The sequence below is a fragment of the Neofelis nebulosa genome, chromosome 8 (genome assembly GCF_028018385.1).
Source record: "Neofelis nebulosa isolate mNeoNeb1 chromosome 8, mNeoNeb1.pri, whole genome shotgun sequence".
Lineage (NCBI taxonomy): Eukaryota > Metazoa > Chordata > Mammalia > Carnivora > Felidae > Neofelis > Neofelis nebulosa.
The window spans coordinates 60,538,842-60,553,708 of NC_080789.1; the positions used below are offsets into that span (position 1 = coordinate 60,538,842).

The 14,867-nt window shown below is 34.5% G+C and overlaps 1 protein-coding gene and 1 pseudogene across 1 annotated transcript; both read right to left on the reverse strand.

Moving 5' to 3' along the window:
• Positions 1-2,365: 2,365 nt before the first annotated feature.
• LOC131519436 (olfactory receptor 6C3-like) lies at positions 2,366-3,496 on the reverse strand (annotated as a pseudogene).
• A 6,520-nt stretch (positions 3,497-10,016) lies between these two features.
• On the reverse strand, positions 10,017-10,972 carry LOC131519437 (olfactory receptor 6C1-like). The gene has a single exon (XM_058742473.1). It carries the CDS (start codon positions 10,953-10,955, stop codon positions 10,017-10,019), a length of 939 nt encoding a protein of 312 aa, XP_058598456.1. The 5' UTR covers positions 10,956-10,972.
• Positions 10,973-14,867: the final 3,895 nt, after the last annotated feature.

A 14,867-nucleotide genomic window follows, 5' to 3' on the forward strand; every position in this document is an offset into this window, starting at 1 on the left:
AAAATCTGCCTCAAGAAGCCACTGATATATACTAAGTAAATGATGTTGTTGAGTACCATTGTTATATGTCAACTATATGAAAACATCTCAAGTTAAAAATGTGATACCCATGGGAGTCCTAGGGTTCCATCTTGTATCTTAATGAATAAAAGATAGGATTTTGCCCTAAATATGTCCACAGTGGAGCTCCTAGGAGGTAGTCCTATAAAGAAAAGATAGGTCCTGTCTGTTGAGGAAGGCATTTAATAGGTGATGATATTATTTTAAGGGTTATAGCAATTTCTATGGGTCTGGAAAACAAGGAGTCCTAGAAAACCCAGACAGAGAAGCTTATTCAAATAAGATATCAGAGCAGAAGAATGAGAATTTCAAGGCAGGAGATATCAATAGTTTAGATAGGAAGTAGGCATTTTGACACTTTCATCCATTTGTTGATTTGTTAAATTATAACAAATATTTGAGTAAATGACTACACTACAATAAGCCTTTCGGTAGGCAATAATGAACAAGTATTCCTTTTGCTAGAAAAATGCTCATAGTTTGTTAATATAGTCAAGAAAAATGAAATTCTAGTATATTGTGAAAACTTCTAACCATATTGATAAGCATACTGTACAGGGAGGCTCATGTGATTCTATATGACTGTAAATTATTGTAATATACATCCAATTTTATAGATGGCGATAAAAAGGCAATGTGAACATGAGAATTTTAGCACTGGAGATCTACCCTCAGAGAGAGATGTGAGGCATGATGAACACTGAAAAGTTCTGATATTTAAGAATACAAAGGTTTACTCTGACTCAATTCAGAATGATGGAGAATGACTAAATAATATCTATGAGTGAGATAATAAATAATCACATAATTTATGATTACGTCTGCGGTTGTTGATGGGGACAACTCAGTGCTCAAACAAAAATGACAAGAGCCTTGCCAATGAGATACTACATTCATTATCATACAGTTATATGTTATATCTGAGATTACCAATGGAAAAGTTTGGGAGTCTGAGTTTCTTTGTTTAAAGCAATTTTCTGGTTTTAGGTGTAGGGATCTAACTTTAATTCCAAGAGGTGCTGGTCTTCTGAATTGTTAATTTCTGAGAGATGTTATTTTGGAGAGAAATCCCCATAAGCCAAGTGTGGCATTTTGGTGGACTTATTTGGTACTCTTGTGAAAGTAAGTACTTTTGTGAAAGAAATAGCATCCTATTCTTAAATTCTAAGTTGTAATATTTATATTGTAAACGATCTCTCTTCCCCCAGGAATTGGTACAATGGCTTAATTGGGGGGCATAGCTTTGATCTGAATCCTCCCTCTAATGTGTATTGGCCATATATCTTATTTATTTACCATGAATTTCTATGTTTCATTCTTTAAAAGGAGGAGAAAAACATACCCAATTGAGGGGATTGTTAAAGTCTTACAGAGGTAGATTAAATGTTTAACATAGTTTAAAATATATAATATTTACATGAGGAAAGTATTTTTTAATTTCTGGAGGTATGTGATCTACCTAACAAAAAATACCTCTGACTAGAAAAGAATCGTAATTAAAATTGTTTTTAATGTTTATTTTTAGAGAGAAAGAGAGAGAGAGAGAGAGAGAGAGAGAGAGAGAGAGAGAGGAGAAAGAGAAAGAGAAAGAGAGAGGTTGAGCGGGGGTGGGGCAGACAGAGAGGGAGACACAGAATCTGAAGCAGGCTGTAGACTCCAAGCTGTCAGCACAGAGCCCGACACCGGGCTTCATTTTCTAATGCTATTAATGCCTTCAATTACTGGAGAACTTATGAACTGCAAGATCTTGACCTGAGCCAAAGTTGGATGCTTAACTGGCTGAGCCACCCAGGCATCCCCGAAAAGAATAGTAATTAAAAGTACCTCATAAGGTTGTTGTCAGGATTAGATGTTTCAATACAAAGAAAACAATAGATCTGGAGTGTAGGAATTGCTGGAAAATTTTATGTTATCTTCTACCCCTGTCTCTCTTGCTTCTCCCCTTCCTCATTAGCATCTTAATTATTGTTAATAGTTAAAGATTTTTAATATGTATGAGTTTCTAATCTTTTAAAACCTTTAAATAAATATTTTATTCCCAATCCCCTGATGATTGTGTTGAATTGATTTCATGGAAATGACAAATAGAATCAAAATTTTATAATGACATTTCATTTCTATTAGTAAGAATGAAAAGTTCAGAAATCTGCATGTACTCTTACACACTTACCATCAACCTAAAGCCCATGTCTCTTCAAAATCAAACCACTCCCATTCAAAATCATAATCATCAACCCAATTTTATTACTTCATCCAAATACATTTGAATAAAACTTGTGAATGCACAGAAAATTCTGAGACGATATTCACATTATCAAATTTATTGAGTTCCATGTCTGGGAAATTTTAATAGGGGGATGGAAAAAAAGGGGAAAACACATAACTCGAGTAAAGGAAAGGGAGTTTTGAGAAAGTGTGAATAATAGGAAGCATTTCCAAGCACTTCATTCTTGTAATGCTACTAATGCCTTCAATTACTGGGGAAAAACATAACCTTTTGGACAGTATCCTTAAAGGCTTGCTTTACTTGCTGGTTCCTCAGGGTATATATAAATGGATTCATCATAGGAGCCACAGAGGTATTCAGAATAGCTACTCCTTTGGTCAATGATGCCTTCTGTTTTGCGGAAGGGTTGGCATACATGAATATGCAGCTTCCATAAGAGATGGAAATGACAATCATGTGAGAGGAACACGTAGAAAATGCCTTTTTTCTCTGACTGGCGGAAGGCAGTTTCAGAATTGTTCTAATGATGAACATGTAGGATAGAATTATTAATGCCAAAGTGAAAAGCAGTATGACTATTGCAGAGTAAAAGCCAATCACTTCTAGGAGCCATGTGTCTGAGCAAGATAACTGCAGGAGGGGAAAATAGTCACAAGCAAAGTGATCGATGACATTGGAGCCACAGTAATCTAACTGGAGAAAAAGAATAACTGGTGGGAAGATATTAAGAATCCTGCCAGCCAAGCACAAAAGACAAGTAAAATGCAGACTCTTTTGTTCATGATGGTTGCATAATGTAGGGGTTTACAGATGGCTACATAGCGATCATAGGACATGGCAGTTAGAAGATAAAACTCAGTTATACCCATGAAGATGACGAAAAACAACTGAGCTGTACAATTATTGTATGAAATAGATTTGTCTCTGGTGATAATTGTGCCCAGAAATCTAGGAATACAGACAGTTGTAAAGGATATTTCTAATACAGAGAAGTTCCTGAGGAAGAAATACATAGGGGTCTGTAGATGGGAATCCACCAAGGTGAGAGTGATGATGGTCAAATTTCCAGTGACACTTAATAGATATGTGATAATTAAAAAGAGAAAAATCACAGTCTGGAGCTTGGGGTCATCAGATAGCCCTAGAAGAATGAATTCTTTGGGTACTGTGTGGTTTTTCATCGCTGATCATTTTTCCCCACTTTCAAACAGAGAATGTATGTTCTCCTATAGAAAATAAAAGAGTTAAAAGAAGATTGAGGATAGAATATAAAATGTTTAAATATCCATGATGATGAATAATCTATGAAAGCCAAAAACACATGTTCCCCTTCAGCAACCCTGTCCAATTCCTATTGGACCTTACATTCAAGTAATAACATGATCTGAAGTTAAAGATTGATATTTTATTATTGAGTATACACAATCACAGGCCATGGATTAAAAAAAATGTCTTTTGCTAGCATTTAAGCAGAAGCTATTTCTTCTAATGTTTCTTTAAGATTAAGCATCTAATTATTCTTTTTTATAAAACCATGAAAATATTCTGATTGATCTTTTCTTTTCCTCAGTACTATAAAACAAGTCTGGATTATGGATAATCTAAATACAGAGTTTGAAATCTTACAGGGGTCATTTAGGCTATCTCCACATTTTCTATTTTGAAGCCCACATAGTTGAGGGAACTCTCACAAGGTTAAACAACTTGTCACCATAGTAATCATCTCACAAGTTTATCCATGGGAATGTTTTGTTCGCATTCTCTTGTTAATTACTTTCTTCAAGGTTTGGTTGATGCTACCCTCCCTTTTCTTATCTTTTTAAATCCTTTTCCGATAAAAGTCCAGAAGGACAAGAAGGCAGTCTTCTTCTATTACTAAAATAATTATAGCCTAGAAATAGTTTAATTCATACAATGTAGAATTCTATTTTTTGTTTTTTTTACAGTATTGTCATGGAAAATGAACAAGTAGGTGATCAGTATAGCATTTACTGGGAAACAGATAACCTTTCCAATTGGGAATTTTTTTTTCAATTTTTAAATTTTTAATGAAATTCCAGTTACTTAACATGTAGTGTAATAATGATTTCAGGAGTAGAATTTAATTATTCATTACTTACATATAACATCCACTGCTCATCCCAGCAAGTGTTCTCCTTAATGCCCATCCCCCACCCAACACCCAACATAATGTATGTAACAAAAATGATTATAATATAGATCTACCTTTAAAATTAAATGTAATAAGTATATTTACACTTGAATTTAACACAAAAAATAAGCAATTAGATATATTAAACTAGGAAAACAGTTTTTTATTCTAAGAAATGGTAACTCTTAAAAGGGAAAGTATGAAAGATCCAATAGGGAATAAAAAAAATTGTATTTTTATAACAGACCACGATTTCAAGTTAGAAAGAAAGAACAATCCAGGATTGATTTGTGTGTTCCTTCTTTAGCATTTTATTAATAGTCTCTTGGTAGTAAACAATTATTTAATTTGTAATATTGAAAGATTTGTGAATCCACAAACATATACAAATAATATTTTTAAAGACATTTGAATAAAATGAAGGTATATATATATTGAAGAATAAAAAATTGACTTACTTCTTGGTCTTCTTGATGATTTAATCTCAGATTTTATCATCTGATTTGCTTAAACATTTACATAATTTCAGAGCTGCTAAATTGAATTAGCAAAAGATTTAGTTTCTATTGTGCTCTCAAAACAGCGTATTGATTTTTAAAACAAACAAGTATACTGATTTAGCTTTGTCATGGTTTTAAGGATCATAATTCTCTTTGTTGCTAGATTAGTTATATGTGACTCACAATATCCTTCATTACTGATGCTATGAATTTCTGAAAACATAATACAACTCATTCTGGCTTTTCATCTCTTATCAAGCTCCATGTACTAATTCACTTACACCTGGGTTGACTAGTAAAGTACTCTTCCATTTGCCTCTTTTCATATAGTACAAAAAATGACTTATTAAATCATTTTTCTTTCTATTCGTGTAAACATTTAAAATCAATAGTTTGTAATTCTATGATTATGCATCTATAAAAACCTAAGTAGTATTTTCCTTAGGTTCAGGGACTGCTATATTTTCCTGCAAATGCTGTTTTGAAGAACAGAAAATAAGGAATGTTCTTCTCTAGGCATGCCATACAAATGGAACTGGACTGATTTTATGTGCCTTTTTGTTGGCCCAGGGGAATTGATTAAGTAAACTGAGTGCTAAGGAGAAGAATCATTAAAGATAGGGGTGAATCATTTTTATAAATATTGATTAAAAAATATAAGAAGCAAACTTATAGGCAAATGTACAAACAACATTATAATGAATGTGTGGGAGCTTGACTTGGAATTTCACCCTTCTGATTATACAAGGAAGTCACATTTTTCTTCCAGAAACTTTGGACTTTTCCTCAGTAGAATTGGTGCCCTTATATCCTTTGAATTCTGGCAACCCCGAGAAGAATTCTTTAGCAGAATGAAATGGTAGAAAACACTGCTGTTGATTTCTAGTGTGAGTTGATTGCCTTCTGAAATGGACAACCAGTTAAAGACATGAGAAGGTTTATCCCTGTATTGGGCCTTTGAATTTAGGGAAACCCTTCCCATAGCTCCCGCTAATGTGGCTTTTATTACCTTTTGACTACTTTCTTTCATTATGTTATTTACTTCCATTAAATACTGGTTTATATTTGTGCATATGACATCTTTTTGTGGTGAGAATATTTTTGGACCAGTAAAATAAATATCTGGGAATCTGGCATCGAATATTTTTAACTTGTCTATTTTCACATTTTCTTCAATGAGAGATGCTGTTTTTATTACTAGAAGAATACGATATTTGAATATCATATATGTAATGTACACATATATGTACACATATGTAATATAATTTCACATTTGATGACTTATCTTTATTTTCTTCAGTTAAAAATGTGGGCATAAAACATGCATGCATTAATGCCAGAAATGCAGATAATATGCAGGATTGAAAGATGAGAATATTTGAAAGTGGGACAAAAGAAAGAAGTGAGAAGGGATGAACAAATAACTAGCTAACACATAGAACAATAGATAGATGCCGAGATGTGTTGAATTTATTTATTTTTTAAAATATTTATTTATTTTGAGAGAGAGATAGCAGGGGAGGGGCAGAGAGAGAGAGAATCCCAAGCAGGCTCTGCTCTGTCAGCACAGAGCCTAACACAGGGTTCGAGCTCATGAACCATGAGATCATGGCCTGAGCCAAAACCAAGAGTTGGTCGCTTAACCAACTGAGCCACCCAGGCACCCTGAGATGTGTTGAATTTATAATTGATACATATTAAAACAGTAATTGAAAATATTCATTCAATATATTTCAATAGAGATAGTGAAACTGATTTTCTACTTATGAAAATTCTATTCCTTTGCCTTTATTTTTGTTTCCAAATAGTGATTCTGTTTTGTTCTGAGCTTTTATTGGTTACCAGGCACTGACCATACACTTAAATTATCTCAACTTTTTCAAACAAGCAGACAACACAAAACCCTCTGAGGTCAGTGCTATTATTCAGGTAAAGACTCTGAAGTAGAAAGAAGTTAGCTAAGTGTGTGCTGACCACCACTTGTGTGTTTGTGAACAATGCAGTCTTCATTGATTTTCTTACAGGAAAAGGAAGTGAGTTTCTATCTCACAAAGCACTGCACTTCATTTGAAATATCCTATTAGACAGGTTTCTTCTCCACATCTTTTCTGAGACTCCTAGATGCTGAATTGCATGTCTTTCTTACTTGATCATTCTCTCAGTCTCTTACGTTCTTACATTATTGTTTTATTCCTAGTTCCTAATAGCTGTCTAGCTTTTCTCTGGACCTCCTCATAATTTACTTTTAATTAAGGCTGATTATACCTGCTACGTATCCAAAAGATACTAGGACATCAGGTTTTTAAGAATGTGTCAATTACCTTCATGTCTTGTGAGGTTGATGAGTGACTATGTTTAAGGCCAATGAAACATTGTTCAGCTACCAGGTTTCACTCTCCTACAGTTACAAATAATGTTTTACTGTAACACGTTCAAAATCATAAAATAAAATTTATTAAATCAAGTGGTTAAGGGATCCAAATAATTTAAGACTTTCTTAGAAGGACCTCTCATAGAGTTCTGAGCCTGGGTGGCTCAGTCAGTTGAGACTTGTTTTTGGCTAGGGTCATGATCTCAGGGCCAAGGGATCAAGCCCCACTTTGGGCTATATGCAGAGCACAGAGCCTGCTTGGGACTCTCTCCCTCTGTCCCTCCCCGCCTCTTGCTTTCTCTGTATAAAATAAATTTAAAAAAATTATTAAAGACTTTCTCTGAAAGCCTGAACTGACATCATATTACTAAATAATTCCAGTGCATATAACTAATTATTTTCAGTGATATATTAACATCCTTTTTAGGTAAGCTATCCTGCCCCTGCAGGATGTGTGATTGATCTCCCATTTACTGAATACTATCAGTTATTGACCTATTATTCTATAAGTTGAATTTATAATTTCAGAAGTGTATCAACTGACAGGTGATGTTGGATTTCATACATTTCTTGGTGTATCCCAAAGAGTTCTAAGAATTTTTCCATGAGAAAAATAAGGGTTTGCATCATGGGAATTCCTACTATTAGAAAGCTCAGTAGGAAAACTTAATAAGAAGTGTTATCATTGACTTCATGAAAAGTCAAAGAAATAAATTTGTACATAGTTTTTAGATGGCCTAATGTAAAATATAAGACAATGAACATCAAATGCATTAGAAATATTCAATTATTTCTTTCTCATTCAACGTTGTCTAGTTATGATATACACATTTTATTTGAACATTGTTTTAAAAGCTAACTCAGTGTCATTTACATTATTATATAAATAGCATGTGTTTCTGTTGGACAAAATAGTGCTCTGATTGCTAGGACACTGGAGCCATTCTACATTATTTAAACTTATTTATTCAAAAAATATTTATCGAATACCCACTACATGGCAGACACATGTTCTAAATGAGGAGGAATAGTGACTTCCAGTAAATGTTTAACAGCTGCCTCAGCGAGTGGAGGTGAGGAGCCCATCGGTAGAGTTTATCAATTTTTAAGATGTAAAGTCTCCCACCATGGCAGGTGATGTGGCCTTTCTGAATGCAGAATTGAGGAGACACAAGCACAGTTGGCTGTTGGGAAGTGTAAAGGCAGGTCCCAGCACAGCACTGCTGGAACACATCATTGTGTCTACAAAGTGGACAGAGATCCCTGCTTTCATGGGGTGAGGGAGGGGTGTGAGACAGACAATAAGCAATGGACACAATTGATTAGTACATTATATGGTCTTTTGTAAATTAATGTTTTGTAAAGGAAGAGAAAATTTAAAAACCTTGGAGGTGGGGAGCCACTAAATTTTAAATAGCGTCATTGGGGTGGGCCTTATTGAGGGGACATGTGGATGTCTGGCCTATCCCATGCAGATATCTGGGAGGGGAGTATGTCATGGTTAAGAAACATTTAGTGTAAATGTTGAAATAAAGAAGGCATCTTGTGCACTTCAATGAATTGTTCCTGTAAACTGTTATATCAAAATAGCCAGTAAAGATAAGAGAAAGTTATAACTCTTAGCCATTGATTATCAAAAAGAGCAATTTAAGATTAAGCACTGTTGGGCGCCTGGGTGGCTCAGTTGGTTAAGTGTCCGACTTCAGCTCAGGTCACGATCTCACGGTCCATGAGTTCGAGGCCTGCGTGGGGCTCTGGGCTGATGGGTCAGAGCCTGGAGCCTGCTACCGATTCTGTCTCCCACTCTCTCTGCCCCTCCCCCATTCATGCTCTGTCTCTCTCTGTCTCAAAAATAAATAAATGTTAAAAAAAAATTTTTTTTAAAAAGATTAAGCACTTGTTTAAATATACCCCTGAACAATATGGAGTCATAAATGGTATCTAGGAATATTTATTTCTTCAGGTTTTTTTGTTTTTTTTTTTTTTGAAGAACTGGTATTGTGTATCTCATAATTATGGAATTCCAAAAAAAAAAAAAAAAAAAAAAGGGATTAATTCAAGTTTTCCTAATTATGTTTTAAACTGATAAATTATTTGGCACAGAAAATTTTAAACTGGGTAATGAAAGATGGTTTTTGATTTCTCAAAATATATATAATTAAATTTCTCTTTCAGTGGTACTGTATCATATATAATTACTAATAGTGCTATAATATGGAGAGGATAGTAACTGCAATATTCTAATAAGACTGTCAAGCTGTATTTACAGTCTCTGTATAGTAATTTAAAATAATGTTAAACTTGATTGAATATTTTCTGAATTTCTAAAGAGTATTTCTGATGAAATTATAAAACACAGTTTTCTCCCCAATGCTCTTGCTCTTTTTCTGTCTCTGAATTCTCTAAGAATTACTGTGGAAAACCTGGAATTTAAAACTATTTAAAAGAAGGAACTGAGGCCAAGCTCATAGTTACAGAGTGGAAAGACTAGCTCAAAGGTGGGGAAATGAATGAAAGAGGGATGGAATTTGAATAGAAAATACATATATATATTCAAATATCCTCAGTAAACTGCTGGCAATAGAAATAAAAGCAATGAAAAATAACTCCAGTGAGGCTATGTGTATTTAATAGATTTTTGAGGGGCCCTATTTTTTAACTATTCTTCATTATGCCTTTAATTTATGACAGTACTTTTAATTTTTTTCATTTTCTTGAGAAGAATACAATCTTTCTTGCCCTGCCCATGAAGGCTCGCCTGACTTGCCGATTCCTTAGGCTGTAAATAAAAGGGTTCAGCATGGGGGCCACTGAGGTGTTTAGCACAGCAACTCCCTTGCTCAGAGACACTCTGTCTTTTGCTGATGGATTAATATACATGAAAATGCAGCTGCCATAGGAGATGGAGATGACGATCATGTGGGAAGAACAGGTGGAAAAGGCCTTTGTCCTCTGACTAGCAGAAGGAATCCTCAAAATTGTTCTGATGATATATATGTAGGACAGAATTATTAATGCCAAAGTGAACAGTAGAGTAAGCACAGCACAGGAAAAACCCACTATCTCTAGGAATTTTGTGTCTGAACAAGAAAGGTGTAGTAAGGGGAAATAATCACAGGTAAAATGGTCTATAACATTGGACCTACAGTAATCAAGCTGTATGAACAGCATAAGTAATGGGAATATGATTAAGAATGACATTAGCCATGAAGCAAAGACAAGGAGTATGCAGACTCTGTGATTCATGATGGTCATGTAATGGAGAGGTTTGCAGATGGCAATGTAACGGTCATAGGACATGGCGGCCAGAAGGCAAAATTCAGTGACTCCCAAGAGAATGAGAAAAAAAAACTGAGTCATACAATCATTAAAGGAAATGGTTTTATCTCCTGTAATCATAGTGCCCAGGAACTTGGGTATGCTGACAGTTGTGAATGAAACCTCTAAGAAGGAGAAGTTTCTGAGGAAGAAATACATGGGGGTCTGGAGGTGAGAATCCAGCAGGGTAAGGGTGATAATGGTCAGGTTGCCAGTGATGCTGAGCATGTAGGTGATGAGCAGAGAGACAAAGATCACCACCTGAAGCTGTGGGTCATCTGACAATCCCAGGAGGATAAACTCTGTTATTTCTGTGTGGTTTCTCATATTTTTCTTCTCTTGTATAATCTAGAGGGAAAAGCACAAATAGAAGGATTAGAGGATTATTCATGGATACTGCTGGAATATGTCTCCGGAAGTAAACATATTATACCACACTGATTTAATTTAGGCGATCTTTAAGACAACTTAATAAAAGTAGGTAACACGTTTTAAAGTACATTTTTGCCATACGGCACACTCTGTATTTTACATAGAATGTTTCTTCTCAAAATCCTTATTTTACAGATTGGAAACTGAATCTAAAACAGTTATTAAAAATCTTATCTGAGTCATATACCCTAAATGAGAAAACAGGGATTTTAACCCAGGTTTTTCTGAATGTTTGATAACGGGACTAGAAATCCTGCCTGTTGACACAGAAATACTTCTCTCAAGGGTTGCCTTCTTATTGGGAAACTCCTTGTCCTTTTTCCAACCACAATAAAAGTGTCTCATTTTCTCATTCCTCTCACTGAATTTTCTGTATTATTACTTACTTGTAAAATGCAGAAAGACAGATGTGTCAGGAAAAATGTCCTTCAAATGGGGAGGTCTCCAAAATTTGAAAGTCATTGATGTTAAATCTTTAACAGTGTGACAAATTTCTGTTTTCATTCTGGCTCACATTCTCCTTTCAACCACCTACTCCTCATCTCAAGCCACAGATAATGAATTCATTGCCATAATGTTAATGTCCTCAGATTCTACAGTGTACAGAATACGGAAAAGGCAGAGCAGAAATTTAGTAGGTTGGATTTACATATTTCATGGGCTAAGGAAGCAAAATTGTATGAGTATCTAAAATAAACATGATCTTCTACAGAACTTTTTTCCTTCAAAATTTCTTCCATCTAAACCTTGTAGTGTATTCTCTCTGTATATGTCTTCTGCTTTCTATCGCGTATAGTATTTTTATATTTTCCTTTCTATGTACGTTAGCCTTTACTTGTAGAAGCTTTATTTTGTCAATACCTGGGAGTAATCAAGGAGATAGCACATGAAATCCCTTTATTTTCTCTTCCTGAATTATAATCATCATCATCATCATCAATGCATTTTAGAGAGAAGCTAAAAGTTCCCTCAATGAATTGAACTGGTCCATTATCATATCCCTTACTCTGGGCATTCTCATTAAATAGTTAGGTTTTCAGTTCAGTGTCCTGAGAGAAGTTTTGCAATAGAGTTTTTAGTTTAAAGATGTCAGATTGTTGATTTGTAGTATATAATGCATCATAATACTGTGAAATTTTTTGTTTTTTTCTCTTACATCTTTGAGCTGTCTTCTCACTCACTTCCCCTGTGTAGCCAAAAATATTGCTGTTGATTAGAAGGTACATTTGAGGTAAGATGGATAGTGCTAATGCTATTGGGAAAGTATGTGAGGTTCACAAGAAATGAGTATTTCTTAGGGACTGGAGAAAACAGGCTGAAGAGCACTTACTTGAGGAAAAAGACATCACAATGACATATTTTGTAAACAAACTTATGGCAGTTCAAGTGTGTAATAGATATTTCAGTTAGGTCATTGTTCTTGAGGTGCCTGGGTGGCTCGATTAGGGTCTGGTCTTGATCTCACAGTTCATGAGTTTGAGCACCACAGCAGCTCTGTGCTGTCAGCAGAGCCTGCTTCAGATCTACCCTCTTCTCTCTGCCCCTCACCTGCTCACACACTCTCTCTCAAAAATAAACATTAAAAAAATCTTTAAAAAAATAAAGGTCATTGTTCTTGATTAACAATCCTCTATAACTAATAGCTGTATAGATCCTTTGATCTCTCAACCATTTCTGTGATGTTTTTGGTGGAGTAATGAAAAATTTATCCAAGAATCTAAAACATCATTTTAGGCTTTCCTTCCTAACCACTCATCCATATTTCTTCTTCCCTGTCACATGTAACTTATGATCACAAATTTAGTATGCTCCCTGCCCCTTTTTGTTTCAATGAATTTTAACCCATCCTGGGTATCTTTGTTGAACTATGTTGGGTGGCTCATGAAAGTGAAAATTAACCTATTTAATGAACAAATACTTGCTGTTGTGCTAAATGAAATAACTGATGCATGTGAATAAAATAATAAGCACCAACTAAATATTTTATTTAAATAAATGACTTTTAGGACACCTCTGCCATTTCATATGAATTTTAAGGATGGCTCTGTTGAGAAGAGAATAGTGTCTTCCTATGCCCAACTTAAAATGCAACAATTTAAAAAGACCTATTAAGGTATAAGAGCTTGTGTTTCCTTGTTTGTTTTTTTTTTTAATAATTAGGAGAGATGGTTAGAGTCTCCCTAAATTCCACACTTTAGTTGGAAACTAACTGTATCATTCTGCATTCTCTATGTGTGCTGAAATCTCTCAAGTTAAAACTCCCAAAAAAGGTGTGAATGCGTATATCCTCAAGGCAATTTGTACCCACAACATTACTACGCAGTTTTCCAATTCTCTGTGTCTCTCTCACTTGACAGTCTTTTTCTTGGTTTTAGGTCTGTATGTTAGGCCAGTTTGTCAAAATAGAGAGCAAAATGCTGGTTTAATCTGATATCTTGAGTAATTGGTTTACACCAAGTACTATTTTTTTTCTGGAATGATTCATTCCATTTTTGACGTGTGTTTGGTGACATCTAATATCATGTAAGAACTTCATGGTGACTGAATGCAAAAAATCTCATAAGATGAACCAATTTAGATTCTTTTTCGGATTATTATTTTAGTAATGCCTTAGAGTATTCCTAAAGTGTGTTCAGAATGCAGTTTACCTGAGTCCTCTGAAAAAAAGATATGACCTTGCTTTTTTATTCTAATAGAAAGGGGATATTTAAATCCCAAGTCAGATCAGAGCACCAACCGATATGAATAGGAATAATGAAGGAAAACAGTAATCATCTAAATCACTTCTAAATCTGTAGGTTTTCATAGGTAGGTGTTCTACTTAAACCCTGATTATCTCAGTCTGTTAACCAGGTAACTATATTTGTAGATCATTTTCAATTTAAAAGGGAAAGGGCTTCTTATAAAACAAAGGCATCAGAACTTAATATTAATTTATAATGCATGGTATTATTGGGGCAACCTGTCGGCTTTGCACTCAAAGAGAAATTAAGTAGTTTAAAGTTAAAAATGCAACTTAGCTACATTATAGTATAGTATTGTAACTTTGGACAAGTTACTTAATCTCTCTGAGTTTTAGATTTTTTTTTAACTTTTAAAATGAGAATAATATATTGTGGAAATAGAGCTAATTTAAATACAAAGTAAAATTGTACAAAAATTTTATAGCATGTACTCCCAGACAGCAGTTACTAATATCCTTATTATTCCTAAAAATAAAATCAATGATCACACTTGAGGAATAGAGCCCCAGTGCAAAATAACAAAAACCGTTTTTGTAGTCCCTCATGTGAGAGACTGCTAACGCTGTATGTTCTTACCTCATTTACTAATTTTTATAATCCTGTGTTGGTTAAAAGAAACTGACAATGAGAGAGGTTAAATAACATAAACAAGGTCAGACAGCTACTAAATGATAGAATTGAGCATGGGCTACCTAGTATTCAATACCTGTATTCAGTGGGGGAGACCAAACTCAGAGAAAATAATTCTGAAAATTAATAAAGGAATAAATTATGAGAAATAGGAAATGTAACATGCTCATTTTCATAATCCTTGATGCATTCGGAAAGAAATAGCAACCCCCAATTTTTCTATATGATCTCATGAAAAGTTGAGTTAAGAATGAATGAATCAGGGGTGCTGGGTGGCTCAGTCTGTTGAGCAACCGACTTTGGCTCAGGTAATGATTCTGTGTCTCCCTCTCTCTCTGCTCCTCCCCCACTCATGCTCTGTCTCTCTCTGTCTCAAAAATAAATAAACATTAAAAAAACTTTAAAAAAATGAATGAATCGGTGCTAAGAAAAG